The sequence below is a fragment of the Microtus pennsylvanicus genome, chromosome 1 (genome assembly GCF_037038515.1).
Source record: "Microtus pennsylvanicus isolate mMicPen1 chromosome 1, mMicPen1.hap1, whole genome shotgun sequence".
NCBI classification, from domain to species: domain Eukaryota; kingdom Metazoa; phylum Chordata; class Mammalia; order Rodentia; family Cricetidae; genus Microtus; species Microtus pennsylvanicus.
Window position 1 is genome coordinate 97,225,383 of NC_134579.1, and position 12,029 is coordinate 97,237,411.

The window sequence follows — 12,029 nt, forward strand, 5'->3', positions numbered from 1 at the left end:
GTGTGGTTGTGGGGACCGGGCTGGAGGTGGGTGGCTGCAGCCTTGCTGTGGGGCTGACTGAACAGAGGGTTGGGAGGTGAGGTGTGGCAGCCTGAGAGGGAGCTCAGCTCTGTGATGCTATCATCCAGAATGGTGGCTTCTTCACCTGCCTTATAGATGAGATACTGGTGCAGAGATATTGAGCAGTATTCCTGAGGCCACAGAGCCAAGTATGTAGTGACCTTTTGTCTGGGACCCTTGGCGCCAAGAAGAGACCACCTTCTGGGTAGATGCCAGAACACATGCCTGGAAAGGTGTCCTGACTTAAGGTCTGGCTGAGGGACAGGGATGGTCACACAGCTCCCTGGAGCCATCCAGGACCACAGAAAGAGCCTCCTTGCCTGCAGGGTCTTGGTGAAGAGTCGCAGATTACAAGCTCCAGGTGCATAGGCTAGCAAATATTGGGTCAGGACATGACAGAGAACATGAAGAGTCACAGATCAGCGGGAGGGTTACCCAGATGCCAAGTGTCTCCCAGATGTCATTTAGCCCACCATCACCCAAGGTGATTCCATTCACAGGCTAGGAATCCAGGTCCTTGTCGAAGGCTACACAGCCCAGCAGGGCTCCTGCCAGGCTCCCTTATTTAGGTGGTGACTGTTGTCTGGGGTTCCCACTAGCCTTTCTTCACAGGCCAAGGAGCCTAAGGCGGTCATGAAGATTGAGCACCTGAATGCTACCTTCCAGCCGGCCAAGATTGGCCACCCCCACGGCCTGCAGGTCACTTACTTGAAGGACAACAGCACTCGCAACATCTTTATCTACCACGAAGATGGCAAGGTGGGTACCCCTGGGTGGGGGAAAAGTGGGGCAATGCACCCTCCCTGGGGTGGGGCACGAATCCCGCCTTACCCTCTGGGCTGCAGCCATCTCTCTATGGGCAAAAGGATAGCATGTAGAGTCTATACTTTCATCTACAGCAGACTGCCAGGCAGAGGGGCCCTGGCATCTTGTGGCTGGAGCTCTTACGTGTGCTTCATCAAAGTGTGCATGTGCGTGCGTGCGTGCGTGCGTGTGTGTGTTTGCAGAGCCGAGTGTCTCCTCAAGACGTAGGAAGCTGGAGTTTGGGCTGATCCCTCGGGAAGTTGTCACATGTCTCTAAACGTGCTGTCTGATTTGGCGACCCTGAGAAATTGAAGGTCTTCCCTCCTATTGTCCCCTTGTGCCATCATACCTGGGAGGGGTTTATTCATACTGTGCTCAGGGTCTGTGTCCTGTGACCACATAAAAACTCTAGTGCAGTCTGAGCTCCTCCATCCAGCACACTGTCTCACCTACCTGTGGGAAACAGCCGTGTCTGCCTGTAGCAGCCTGTGTCCACCCAAGCGCTTGGGTTTTCTCGACATCAAGGGACATGGGGGGGACTGTTTTGGGCCTCACCTCCTTCCCTGTCTTGGTCCAGTCTGGCTTGCTGTGTGCCCCATTTTGGCTGGAACACACCCTGCAGTAGCTTTCTGAAAAGCGAGGGGTCCGAGACCCCTCTGGGATTTTACCTTTTGCCCACTGCACTTTGGCTAGAAAGAGATCTCAGGTTAGGATTTCCCCAGCACTGGGCCTCTGCTTTCCTGTCTAGTGGCTCTGTCCACAAGGCCGGTGGGGCTTCCTTTAGTGATTTCCTCCTTCCCATCCTCTTTCTGGAAGCACCGTCTTTGAGCTGTCGGCGCTGAGAGCCCCTTCTCTCCCTCATTTATCTCCACTCACACTTTTTTCTTTATTCCTTTTTTTAAAATGTCTTTGCGGCACGTGTATGTTTTCCCATGTGTATGGGTACAGAAGAGCGCAGGTGCAGCCAGGCTGTGGTGGCACACGCCTTTAATTCCAGCACTTGGGAGGCAGAGGCGGGTGGTCTATGGAGCGAGTTCCAGGACAGCCAGGGCTACCCGGAGGAACCCTGTGTAGAAAACAAGAGTGCAGATGTCCATTCGTTCATCCGGGAGCCCAAGCTTCAGGCAGGGAGTCTCAGTCACTCTTCACCTAATTCACTGAGGAAGGGCCTCTCGGCTGACCCCACACCTCACTGACTAGCATCTCCAGGGACTCTGTCTCTGGGATTCTGAGTGACCTAGATGGGCCGGCCCCTCAGTGGGCCACATACATCTGCCCATCTCTGCTCTCCCTGGGCAGCTGGCATGCAGCTAATCTTGGGGCTCCTGCCCACTCGTGCCAGCTCATCTACTGGCCAGCTTCCAGTCTATGGCTGTTCTCAGTGTCTTGTGGATTTCGGCCTTTTAATAAAAATCTCTTGAGCATAGGCTGGATATAGTGACAGCTGCCTTTGATCCAGCACTTGGGAGGCAGAAGCAGGTGATCTCTGTGAGTTTGAGGCCAGCCAGGAGTATGAATCCCAAGCCAATCAGGGATACACACTGAGGCCCTTTCTCAGAAAAGAAAACAAACAAACCCAAAAAATACTCAAGTGGTGCTAGCTGGTTCCCATAAGACCAGAGACCTGGCTCAGGGTGGGAGAGGCCTCCACCTTCACGATCCTTGGAAGGACATGAGGGGCCTTCTGCCACTGAGACACTATGCTCTTCTGCAGTGGGACCCCAGCATCCCTTCTGTTCCCCAAGGCAGCTCTGGCAGCTGCTGTGCTGAGCCCATGTTGACATGCTCAGACATCAGGGGGTGAGAACCACCCTGGAGCATTCCAGGGGAGGGCACAGACATCAGGGGGCGAGAACCCCAACTGGGATAACTGGGGAAGACAGTGTTCCGAAGAGCAAAAGGGCAGGAGAAAGTGAGGTCCCACCTAGGTGCAGGTTCTAGGGTGCCGTGGGGAGACTGTCAGATCCCAGTTTTTAAAGTCATGTGTGTACAGTGTATGTGAGTGCAGACCCGTGTGCTACTTGGTTTTGGTATCCTCATCCTTGAGTATCCTCATTTGAAACAGGGTCTCATTGTCTGAGAACTCCCAGGAATCTTCCTGTCTCCTCCTCCCATCTCTTTAAAGATTTATTTAAGTATACAGTGTTCTGTCTGCATGTTTGCCTGCAGGTCAGAAGAGGGCACCAGATCTCATTACAAGATGGCTGTGAGCCACCCTATGGTTGCTGGGAATTGAATTCAGGACTTTTGGAAGAGCAGGCAGTGCTCTTAGCCACTGAGCCATCTCTCCAGTCCCCTCCTCCTCCTCCCATCTTGCACTGGAATTACAGGCGTCTGGTCCTACTGTGTCTGGCTCTACATAGGGTCTGGGGATTCAAATTCAGTTCTAAATCCTCCTTGCTCACTGAGCCATCTGCCTAGCCTTACCTTTGTGTTGTTTTGGGGGTTATTTGACACACGGTCTCCCGTTGGCCTGGATTTAACTGATTAAACCAGGCTGACTGGGCATCAAGCCCCAGGAATCTCCTGCCTCCCCCTCCCCAGTGCTGGGATTACAAGCATATGTCCCCACACCAAGCTTTGGGCCGGATGTTCAGGAGCGGAAACAGATTCTCATGCATGCACAGCACCCATTTTACTGACTCCACCACCTCCCCAGCCCGGAACCCAATTTGAACCAGGAGGGAGAAAGAGGCTGGGTGGTGGAATAGGTGGGAGCAATGGGCAAATTCAAGGCTGAATTTGTGGTGCCCTGGGTCATCTGCAGAGGCGGAAGGATGCTTCCTGCAAGCCCAGGGTTTGGGAGGGCTGACGCTGGGCTAAGTGTGAGCCACTGCCCTGCCGAGTAGGGTGAGTGTGATTGACAACAGGAGGCTTCAGGTCTGTCCTGCAGCACAGGAAGGGCAAGACAGAGGGAAGACACTACTGTGGAGGAGGTCCGTCAACCTCTTTTGCAGGTGGAGGGGGTGGGACCACGTAAGGAAGTGAGTAGGGTCAGTTGTGGGTGGGGACGTGTGGCAGGGGCTGTGAGAGCTAGTGTCTTGAGCCACCAAGAAGCCCAGTGGGCCAAGGAAACAGTGCAGGAGACACAAGCTGGGCTCTGGCTGTCTGGGAAGACAAGATGGACAGGTTCTGAGGCAGGTGGGGTGGGGGCGGGGTCCCAATGGCGTGGCGAGATAGGGACATGGTCATAGCTCCAGGCCATTGTGAACCTGTCAGGACAGGGAGAGCCCAGGGAGAGCGGATCTGGAAGGGGGCAGAAAGAGCTGGGTGCAGAGAGGTACCTGTGATGTGCAAAGCTCAGATGTCAACCCCACTCAGTCCCCGGCCTCAGCCTGTTCCCTGATCCTGGTCACCAGACTGCCCCCATCTTGGCACAATGAGGGGTAGGCAATGGGGGTTCGTCCCATCCTTCAGTGAGGCTGCTCAGAATGCCAGCCCAGCTGAGGGGTCTGTGGAGGAGACGAGGCTCGGGAGTCGCCACTCACCACAGCTTCGGCCCTCAGGAGATCGTGGACTGGTTCAATGCGCTGCGAGCAGCCCGCTTCCACTACCTGCAGGTGGCTTTCCCAGGAGCCAGCGATGCGGATGTGAGTGGCTGGCCCAGAGGCACCTGCTGGGTAGGGGGTTGGGGAGGCAGCCATCGGTGTCGGGTCATAGGACTGACCAGCGGTATAGCGACAGGCCCCTAGAGAGGTACCAGGGTTGGCTGGATGCGGGTCTTCAGTCTGGGGTTGGCACCCAGCTAGAGGGGCATGCCATGCTGGGCGCACAGTCTAGGGGGTAACATGGGGTGGGCTTCACTACCATCTGTCTGTTCTGCCCCAGCTGGTGCCCAAGCTCTCTCGGAACTACCTGAAGGAAGGCTACATGGAGAAGACCGGGCCCAAGGTAGGTGCCGAGCAGCAGACTTTTAGGTCTGTTAAAGGTCAACCATCTTGCTTCTGTCTGTCTGGGAGTTGCTTGAGGTCAGGCTGGGTGCTGGGTCACTGGACTCACTGGGCCAGTCCTTTCCCAGGTGCATCCCGTGTATCCTAGGGCTGTGGCCTTGAGCTCCAGGGTGGTCCTTGAGTCCCCTGTCAGTGTTGTGGTGCTGGCATGAGGACAAGTGACTAGGCTGCAGGTTCTAGGGCATGGGTCAGCCTGAGCCTCCTGCCCTCAGGCCCCTCTTCAGGAGGGACTGTCACATCTGTTCTATAACACAGTAGCGTACATTCAAGGTCTGGACCCTAACCTGGACCTCAAGCATGCCGAGGGCCCTTCACGCACTGGCTGGCCAGCACAGTGCCTGTGAGGCCCTGCCTCTGTGTGTTGAGTGGGGGTCAGCTGGGGCACAGGAACGCCTTGGGGCTGCTGACTGCTTCCCATCCTCCCGACCCACAGCAGACAGAAGGCTTCAGGAAGCGCTGGTTTACCATGGATGACCGGAGGCTCATGTACTTTAAAGACCCCCTGGTAAGGAAGGTCTGGCTCCAGTCCCTGTCCCCCCACCCCCCGCGCTGCCCCACTGACCTGTTTCAGGGGTGACTGGTGAGAGAACGGGTCTGGGATTCCTCAGGGGGTCCTAGATTCTAGGGCCTCACTTAGTTAGGCTTGGAGAGGAAGCGGGGGGGGGACAGCCTGGGGGAAAGGGGTTCCCCCCACATCCCAGCCTCTTCTCATCCACACACAGGATGCCTTTGCACGAGGGGAAGTCTTCATTGGCAGCAAGGAAAGTGGTTACACGGTGCTGGAGGGGCTCCCGCCATCTACCCAAGGCCACCACTGGCCCCATGGCATCACCATTGTCACCCCGGACCGCAAATTCCTGTTCACCTGTGAGACAGAGGCAGACCAGCGGGAGTGGATCGCGGCCTTCCAAAAGGTGGTGGACAGGCCCATGCTGCCTCAGGAGTACGCAGGTGAGAGGAGTGGGTGCGGGAAGGAGGGTGTTGGCAGGGTCACGGGTGACAGCCCCTAGTGAAGTGTGGCTCTGTGTCTGCATCCTGAGCCCCAGGTAGGCTGTGGAGGGGAAGCTGTGGGCTATGGAGGGAGGCTGAGTGAGCTGGCAGCTCCCAAGCTTGGACCATTCCTGTTTCTAGTGGAAGCCCACTTCAAGCATAAACCCTAAGGAAGAGAGCCCGGAGGCCCCAGGATTCTGCACTCACGTGGCTGGAGAGACGGCGCCGGAAAAAGTAGGGGAGCCCAGCCTCCTGGCCCACATCCTGCTCCTCGGTGCAGCACAGGCATGGCCAGGTGGGGCTCAGGCAAGCCCGTTGGACAGGCATTTCTTCAGAACCTCATTGAAGGTGAAGGCAGACTTGGCTCTGGGCCTCACCTGACCCGGGGGCCCTGTCACGCTGCTCCTAGCCGCTCCCAGCTGACCCAGCCACCTTCCTGCTGCTGGAAGCCCTGCCTCCCTACTTAAGCAGGCTCCTACTAACTCTCCTGGCCTGAGGGGATCTTGGCCTCAGGGCGGGACTCGGTGCTGGGCTGCTATATGGACAGCCATGGACAGCTGTGGCAGTGGGCTGGCCTGGCTGCTGGGGACTCTGGGACGTGCCGCATGCCTCCCCTTCCCTCCCCCATCTCAACAAATATTTATTGAGCACCTGCTGTGTGTCAGTCAGGGATCAAAGGTCAGGGGTCAGCTCTCCTTCTCCTAGGGTTGACCCAGCTAGGGAACTGGGGGTAGTTTTACTGGGGGCAGTTTTTTCCCCAAGAAAACTTAATTGTGTGCAGAGGCCCTGGGCCCAGCTGCTTGTGGCACCCAGTGCCCTCGGGACAGCTGGCTGAGGCAGCCGGGAGGGAGCCTGCAGGGTGCTGTGCATGGAGCCCAGCAGCGGTTTCCTTGGGAGCCAGGGAGGTCCCAACTGCTTTTGGGCGTCAGTGCCCAGTTCGGTGCTGTCCCCGCTTTGTAACCCATGCCCTCTGACCCTGACCTCAGTCTTTGAGCCCTTGATGAATGAAAGCCCAAACCAAGAGGTGGCCATGGGCAGGAGTGGCTGCCCCCAGCCCTGATTGCTGCTGGCAGGCCAGTAGTTAAAGCCACCTGTATTTATTTACCCTGCTGCCCTCTGGACACCCCATCAACTGGGCTCCCTTCTATGGGACCCCCCAAAGGGCAGGTCCTGGCCGCTGGACAGCTGGGGAGCATTAGTGAGGGATACATCTGTGAGTGACCTGATCCTCGTCAAAGCTGCGCCCCAGGGAGCTGGGGGAGGGGTCCCTAGTCGGGCTTCTGCTGCCCTGTGTCATGTCCCCTGGAATAAAGTGTGGCTCTGGCGTGGTCCTTTCTGTGTGTTGGTGGCTAAAGCGGGATGAGAGGGCTAGCAATCTCCCTTTGAGTAGTAAGAGATATGAGAAGAACTATGTCACTTCTTTGGCAGGCCTGACTCTGCAACCTGTGTCCTCTTAGTCCCAGTCACTATGCCCACTATGCTGTGTGTGTGTGTGCGTGTGTGTGCGTGTGAGCGTGCGTGCGTGCGTTACAGCCCCAGGAAGGCCCAGCCCCTGCCCTGGACTGTCCAACCCCAGCAGGAACCCGGGGCTCCCCTACTACAGCCTATACACCGAGACCCGTCCTAGGCCACTGCTGCCCACATTTGCTAGCCTCTGTGGGCTGTGACAGACCCTGGGTTGAACACTCCTGGCACGTGCCTAGTCACCCAGCTTGCAGGAATGCTGAGCCCAGCAGACATCTTTGGCCAGATCTGGAGTGCTGAGCCCAGGTGTGTACCCAGACGTCAGCTGGGTCCCCTCAGCCCTCTCACTGTTCTCCCACTTAAAACTGTTTGCATGTGGCCCTGGACAAGGAACCCGCAGCTCCTGAATGTATTAGGTAGACACTCTGTCATTGATCTACGACTTAATTCCTTCTCCCAAACTGGTCAGGGTTCCCATAGCAGCTGGGTTACTGATGACATTCCAGGGTCCCCTCCATTTCCCCCACCAGGACCAACAGGTTCACTAGTGTCACCTTACTGATGGGCCTGTTCTAGAGACTTCTGCATGTAGACATCAGTGTATACTAGCAACAGCGACCACCTTGACATATGTCTAAGTAACCACAGAATGACATAGCAGGGAAGGTTTTTCACTAGATAGGAAATTGGCAACTCAAGAAAAGTCACTGTGACCTTGGACATCTTTCAGCCAGGATGCAGCCTGTACAAGGGCTAGGACGATGATGACGTCTCACCCGCTGACAGTGACAGGCATGCAAATGGCACAGTAAACTGTTGGCATGAAGTCCTGAGGAATGGACTGCATGTAGAAGGGACACTGTGTGCTGTGGAGGTACTGTGGGGTGTGAGGATCAGTGTGTGTGTGTGAGGGGGCGCTGCGGGGTGTGAGGATCAGTGTGTGTGTAAGGGAGCACTGCGGGGTGTGAGGATCAGTGTGTGTGTAAGGGGGCACTGCGGGGTGTGAAGATCAGTGTGTGTGTGTAAGGGGTGCTGCGGGGTGTGAGGATCAGTGTGTGTGTAAGGGAGCACTGCGGGGTGTGAGGATCAGTGTGTGTGTAAGGGGGCACTGCGGGGTGTGAAGATCAGTGTGTGTGTGTAAGGGGTGCTGCGGGGTGTGAGGATCAGTGTGTGTGTAAGGGAGCACTGCAGGGTGTGAGGATCAGTGTGTGTGTGTAAGTGAGCACTGCAGGGTGTGAGGATCAGTGTGTGTGTAAGGGAGCACTGCAGGGTGTGAGGATCAGTGTGTGTGTAAGGGAGCACTGCGGGGTGTGAGGATCAGTGTGTGTGTGAGGGGGCGCTGCGGGGTGTGAGGATCAGTGTGTGTGTAAGGGAGCACTGCGGGGTGTGAGGATCAGTGTGTGTGTAAGGGAGCACTGCGGGGTGTGAGGATCAGTGTGTGTGTAAGGGAGCACTGCAGGGTGTGAGGATCAGTGTGTGTGTAAGGGAGCACTGCGGGGTGTGAGGATCAGTGTGTGTGTGTAAGGGAGCACTGCAGGGTGTGAGGATCAGTGTGTGTGTAAGGGGGCACTGCGGGGTGTGAAGATCAGTGTGTGTGTGTAAGGGGGCACTGCGGGGTGTGAGGATCAGTGTGTGTGTGTAAGGGGGCACTGCGGGGTGTGAGGATCAGTGTGTGTGTAAGGGAGCACTGCGGGGTGTGAGAATCAGTGTGTGTGTGTAAGGGGGCACTGCGGGGTGTGAGGATCAGTGTGTGTGTGTAAGGGGGCGCTGCGGGGTGTGAGGATCAGTGTGTGTGTGTAAGGGGGCGCTGCGGGGTGTGAGGATCAGTGTGTGTGAGGGGGCGCTGCGGGGTGTGAGGATCAGTGTGTGTGTAAGGGGGTGCTGCAGGGTGTGAGGATCAGTGTGTGTGTGTAAGGGAGCACTGCGGGGTGTGAGGATCAGTGTGTGTGTGAGGGGGCGCTGCGGGGTGTGAGGATCAGTGTGTGTGTGTAAGTGAGCACTGCGGGGTGTGAGGATCAGTGTGTGTGTAAGGGGGTGCTGCGGGGTGTGAGGATCAGTGTGTGTGTGTAAGTGAGCACTGCGGGGTGTGAGGATCAGTGTGTGTGTAAGGGGGCACTGCGGGGTGTGAGGATCAGTGCGTGTGTAAGGGAGCACTGCGGGGTGTGAGGATAGTGTGTGTGTAAGGGGGCACTGCGGGGTGTGAGGATCAGTGTGTGTGTAAGGGGGCGCTGCGGGGTGTGAGGATCAGTGTGTGTGTAAGGGGGCACTGCGGGGTGTGAGGATCAGTGTGTGTGTGAGGGGGCGCTGCGGGGTGTGAGGATCAGTGTTGTGAGGGGGCGCTGCGGGGTGTGAGGATCAGTGTGTGTGTAAGGGGGCACTGCGGGGTGTGAGGATCAGTGTGTGTGTAAGGGGGCGCTGCGGGGTGTGAGGATCAGTGTGTGTGTGTAAGGGGGCACTGCGGGGTGTGAGGATCAGTGTGTGTGTGTAAGGGGGCACTGCGGGGTGTGAGGATCAGTGTGTGTGTAAGGGGGCGCTGCGGGGTGTGAGGATCAGTGTGTGTGTGTGTAAGGGGGCACTGCGGGGTGTGAGGATCAGTGTGTGTGTGTGAGGGGGCGCTGCGGGGTGTGAGGATCAGTGTGTGTGTGTAAGGGGGCACTGCGGGGTGTGAGGATCAGTGTGTGTGAGGGGGCGCTGCGGGGTGTGAGGATCAGTGTGTGTGTGTAAGGGGGCGCTGCGGGGTGTGAGGATCAGTGTGTGTGTAAGGGAGCACTGCGGGGTGTGAGGATCAGTGTGTGTGTAAGGGGGCGCTGCGGGGTGTGAGGATCAGTGTGTGTGTGTAAGGGGGCACTGCGGGGTGTGAGGATCAGTGTGTGTGTGTAAGGGAGCACTGCGGGGTGTGAGGATCAGTGTGTGTGTGTAAGGGGGCACTGCGGGGTGTGAGGATCAGTGTGTGTGTAAGGGGGCGCTGCGGGGTGTGAGGATCAGTGTGTGTGTGTGAGGGGGCGCTGCGGGGTGTGAGGATCAGTGTGTGTGTGTGAGGGGGCGCTGCGGGGTGTGAGGATCAGTGTGTGTGTGTAAGGGGGCACTGCGGGGTGTGAGGATCAGTGTGTGTGTAAGGGAGCACTGCGGGGTGTGAGGATCAGTGTGTGTGTAAGGGAGCACTGCGGGGTGTGAGGATCAGTGTGTGTGTAAGGGGGCGCTGCGGGGTGTGAGGATCAGTGTGTGTGTGTGAGGGGGCGCTGCGGGGTGTGAGGATCAGTGTGTGTGTAAGGGGGCGCTGCGGGGTGTGAGGATCAGTGTGTGTGTAAGGGGGCGCTGCGGGGTGTGAGGATCAGTGTGTGTGTAAGGGGGCGCTGCGGGGTGTGAGGATCAGTGTGTGTGTGTGAGGGGGCGCTGCGGGGTGTGAGGATCAGTGTGTGTGTGTAAGGGAGCACTGCGGGGTGTGAGGATCAGTGTGTGTGTAAGGGGGCGCTGCGGGGTGTGAGGATCAGTGTGTGAGTAAGGGGGCGCTGCGGGGTGTGAGGATCAGTGCGTGTGTAAGGGGGCACTGCGGGGTGTGAGGATCAGTGTGTGTGTAAGGGAGCACTGCGGGGTGTGAGGATCAGTGTGTGTGTAAGGGGGCACTGCGGGGTGTGAAGATCAGTGTGTGTGTGTAAGGGGGCACTGCGGGGTGTGAGGATCAGTGTGTGTGTGTAAGGGGGCACTGCGGGGTGTGAGGATCAGTGTGTGTGTAAGGGGGCACTGCGGGGTGTGAGGATCAGTGTGTGCGTGTGTGTGTAAGGGGGCGCTGCGGGGTGTGAGGATCAGTGTGTGTGGCTAAGGGACACTGGGTGGGTGGAAGGATCAGTGTGTGTGTGTAAGGGCACAGTGGGGTGCGAGGATCAGTGTGTGTGGGTAAGGGACATTAGGTGGGTGGAAGGATCAGTGTGGGTGTGTAAGGGCACAGTGGGGTGTGAGGATCAGTGAGTGTGGGTAAGGGATACTGGGTTGTGAGGAGCAGTGTGTGGGTAAGGGACACTGGGTGTTGTAAGGAGCAGTGTGTGTGTAAGGGCACAGTGGGGTGTGAGGATCTGTGTGTGTGGGTAAGGGACACTGGGTGTGTAAGGAGCAGTGTGTGTGTAAGGGCACAGTGGGGTGTGAGGAGCACTGGGTATGTTAAGAGACACCGTGTGGGGAGGGTTCTATGCATGTCTCATGTTTCTGAATACCAGCTTTCCTCCGTACTTAACTGGGGGTTAACTCCAGGCATCCTCACACACGTACAAAATTTGAATTCTGTACTGTTCCAAAATACAACAATGACATGAACTCCAGTACATGATTCTGAAGCAAATGTCACTGCTGAGCGGAGGCAGCTCTGGTCTATGCCCAGCCCACTACGGCTTCCTTCCTGGTGCCATGCCTAACTATATCCCCACTTTTGAGGGCCTCCCTATGTCTAAGACTCCCCTGCACCAAGCCCCCCCATGCACCCCTCTTGCTCCCCAAGGCCAAGCCACACGTGATGAAGGTGATTTCAACAAGACAGCTCATTTCTAGTGACAACCTGTGATGTGGGCACCGCCGACACTAGCACTGGCCACTCTGGTGGACACAGCAGCATGGATGCACAGGGAAATGGCACGGACAGCACAGGGTGTGCTTCCTCCCGAGCTTGCCAGGCCCAGCCTGGACACACAGCCAATCCCACCCTGCCCGAGGTCTCTGCACCCATAGGTGGGGGCTGAATGCCAAGGATCAAAGCCAGCCCCGTCCCCGGCC

The 12,029-nt window shown here is 57.4% G+C and overlaps 1 protein-coding gene across 1 annotated transcript in view; it reads left to right on the plus strand.

The window, feature by feature from the left end:
- Positions 1-7,135, plus strand: part of Adap1 (ArfGAP with dual PH domains 1) — a 50,460-nt gene extending 43,325 nt beyond the window's left edge. The window contains exons 6-11 of the mRNA XM_075974810.1: positions 673-819; positions 4,371-4,454; positions 4,693-4,755; positions 5,248-5,319; positions 5,537-5,765; positions 5,946-7,135. Coding sequence (XP_075830925.1) covers positions 673-819; positions 4,371-4,454; positions 4,693-4,755; positions 5,248-5,319; positions 5,537-5,765; positions 5,946-5,974 — 624 coding nt within the window. The 3' untranslated portion in view covers positions 5,975-7,135. The remainder of the gene's footprint in view (positions 1-672; positions 820-4,370; positions 4,455-4,692; positions 4,756-5,247; positions 5,320-5,536; positions 5,766-5,945) is intronic.
- Positions 7,136-12,029: the final 4,894 nt, after the last annotated feature.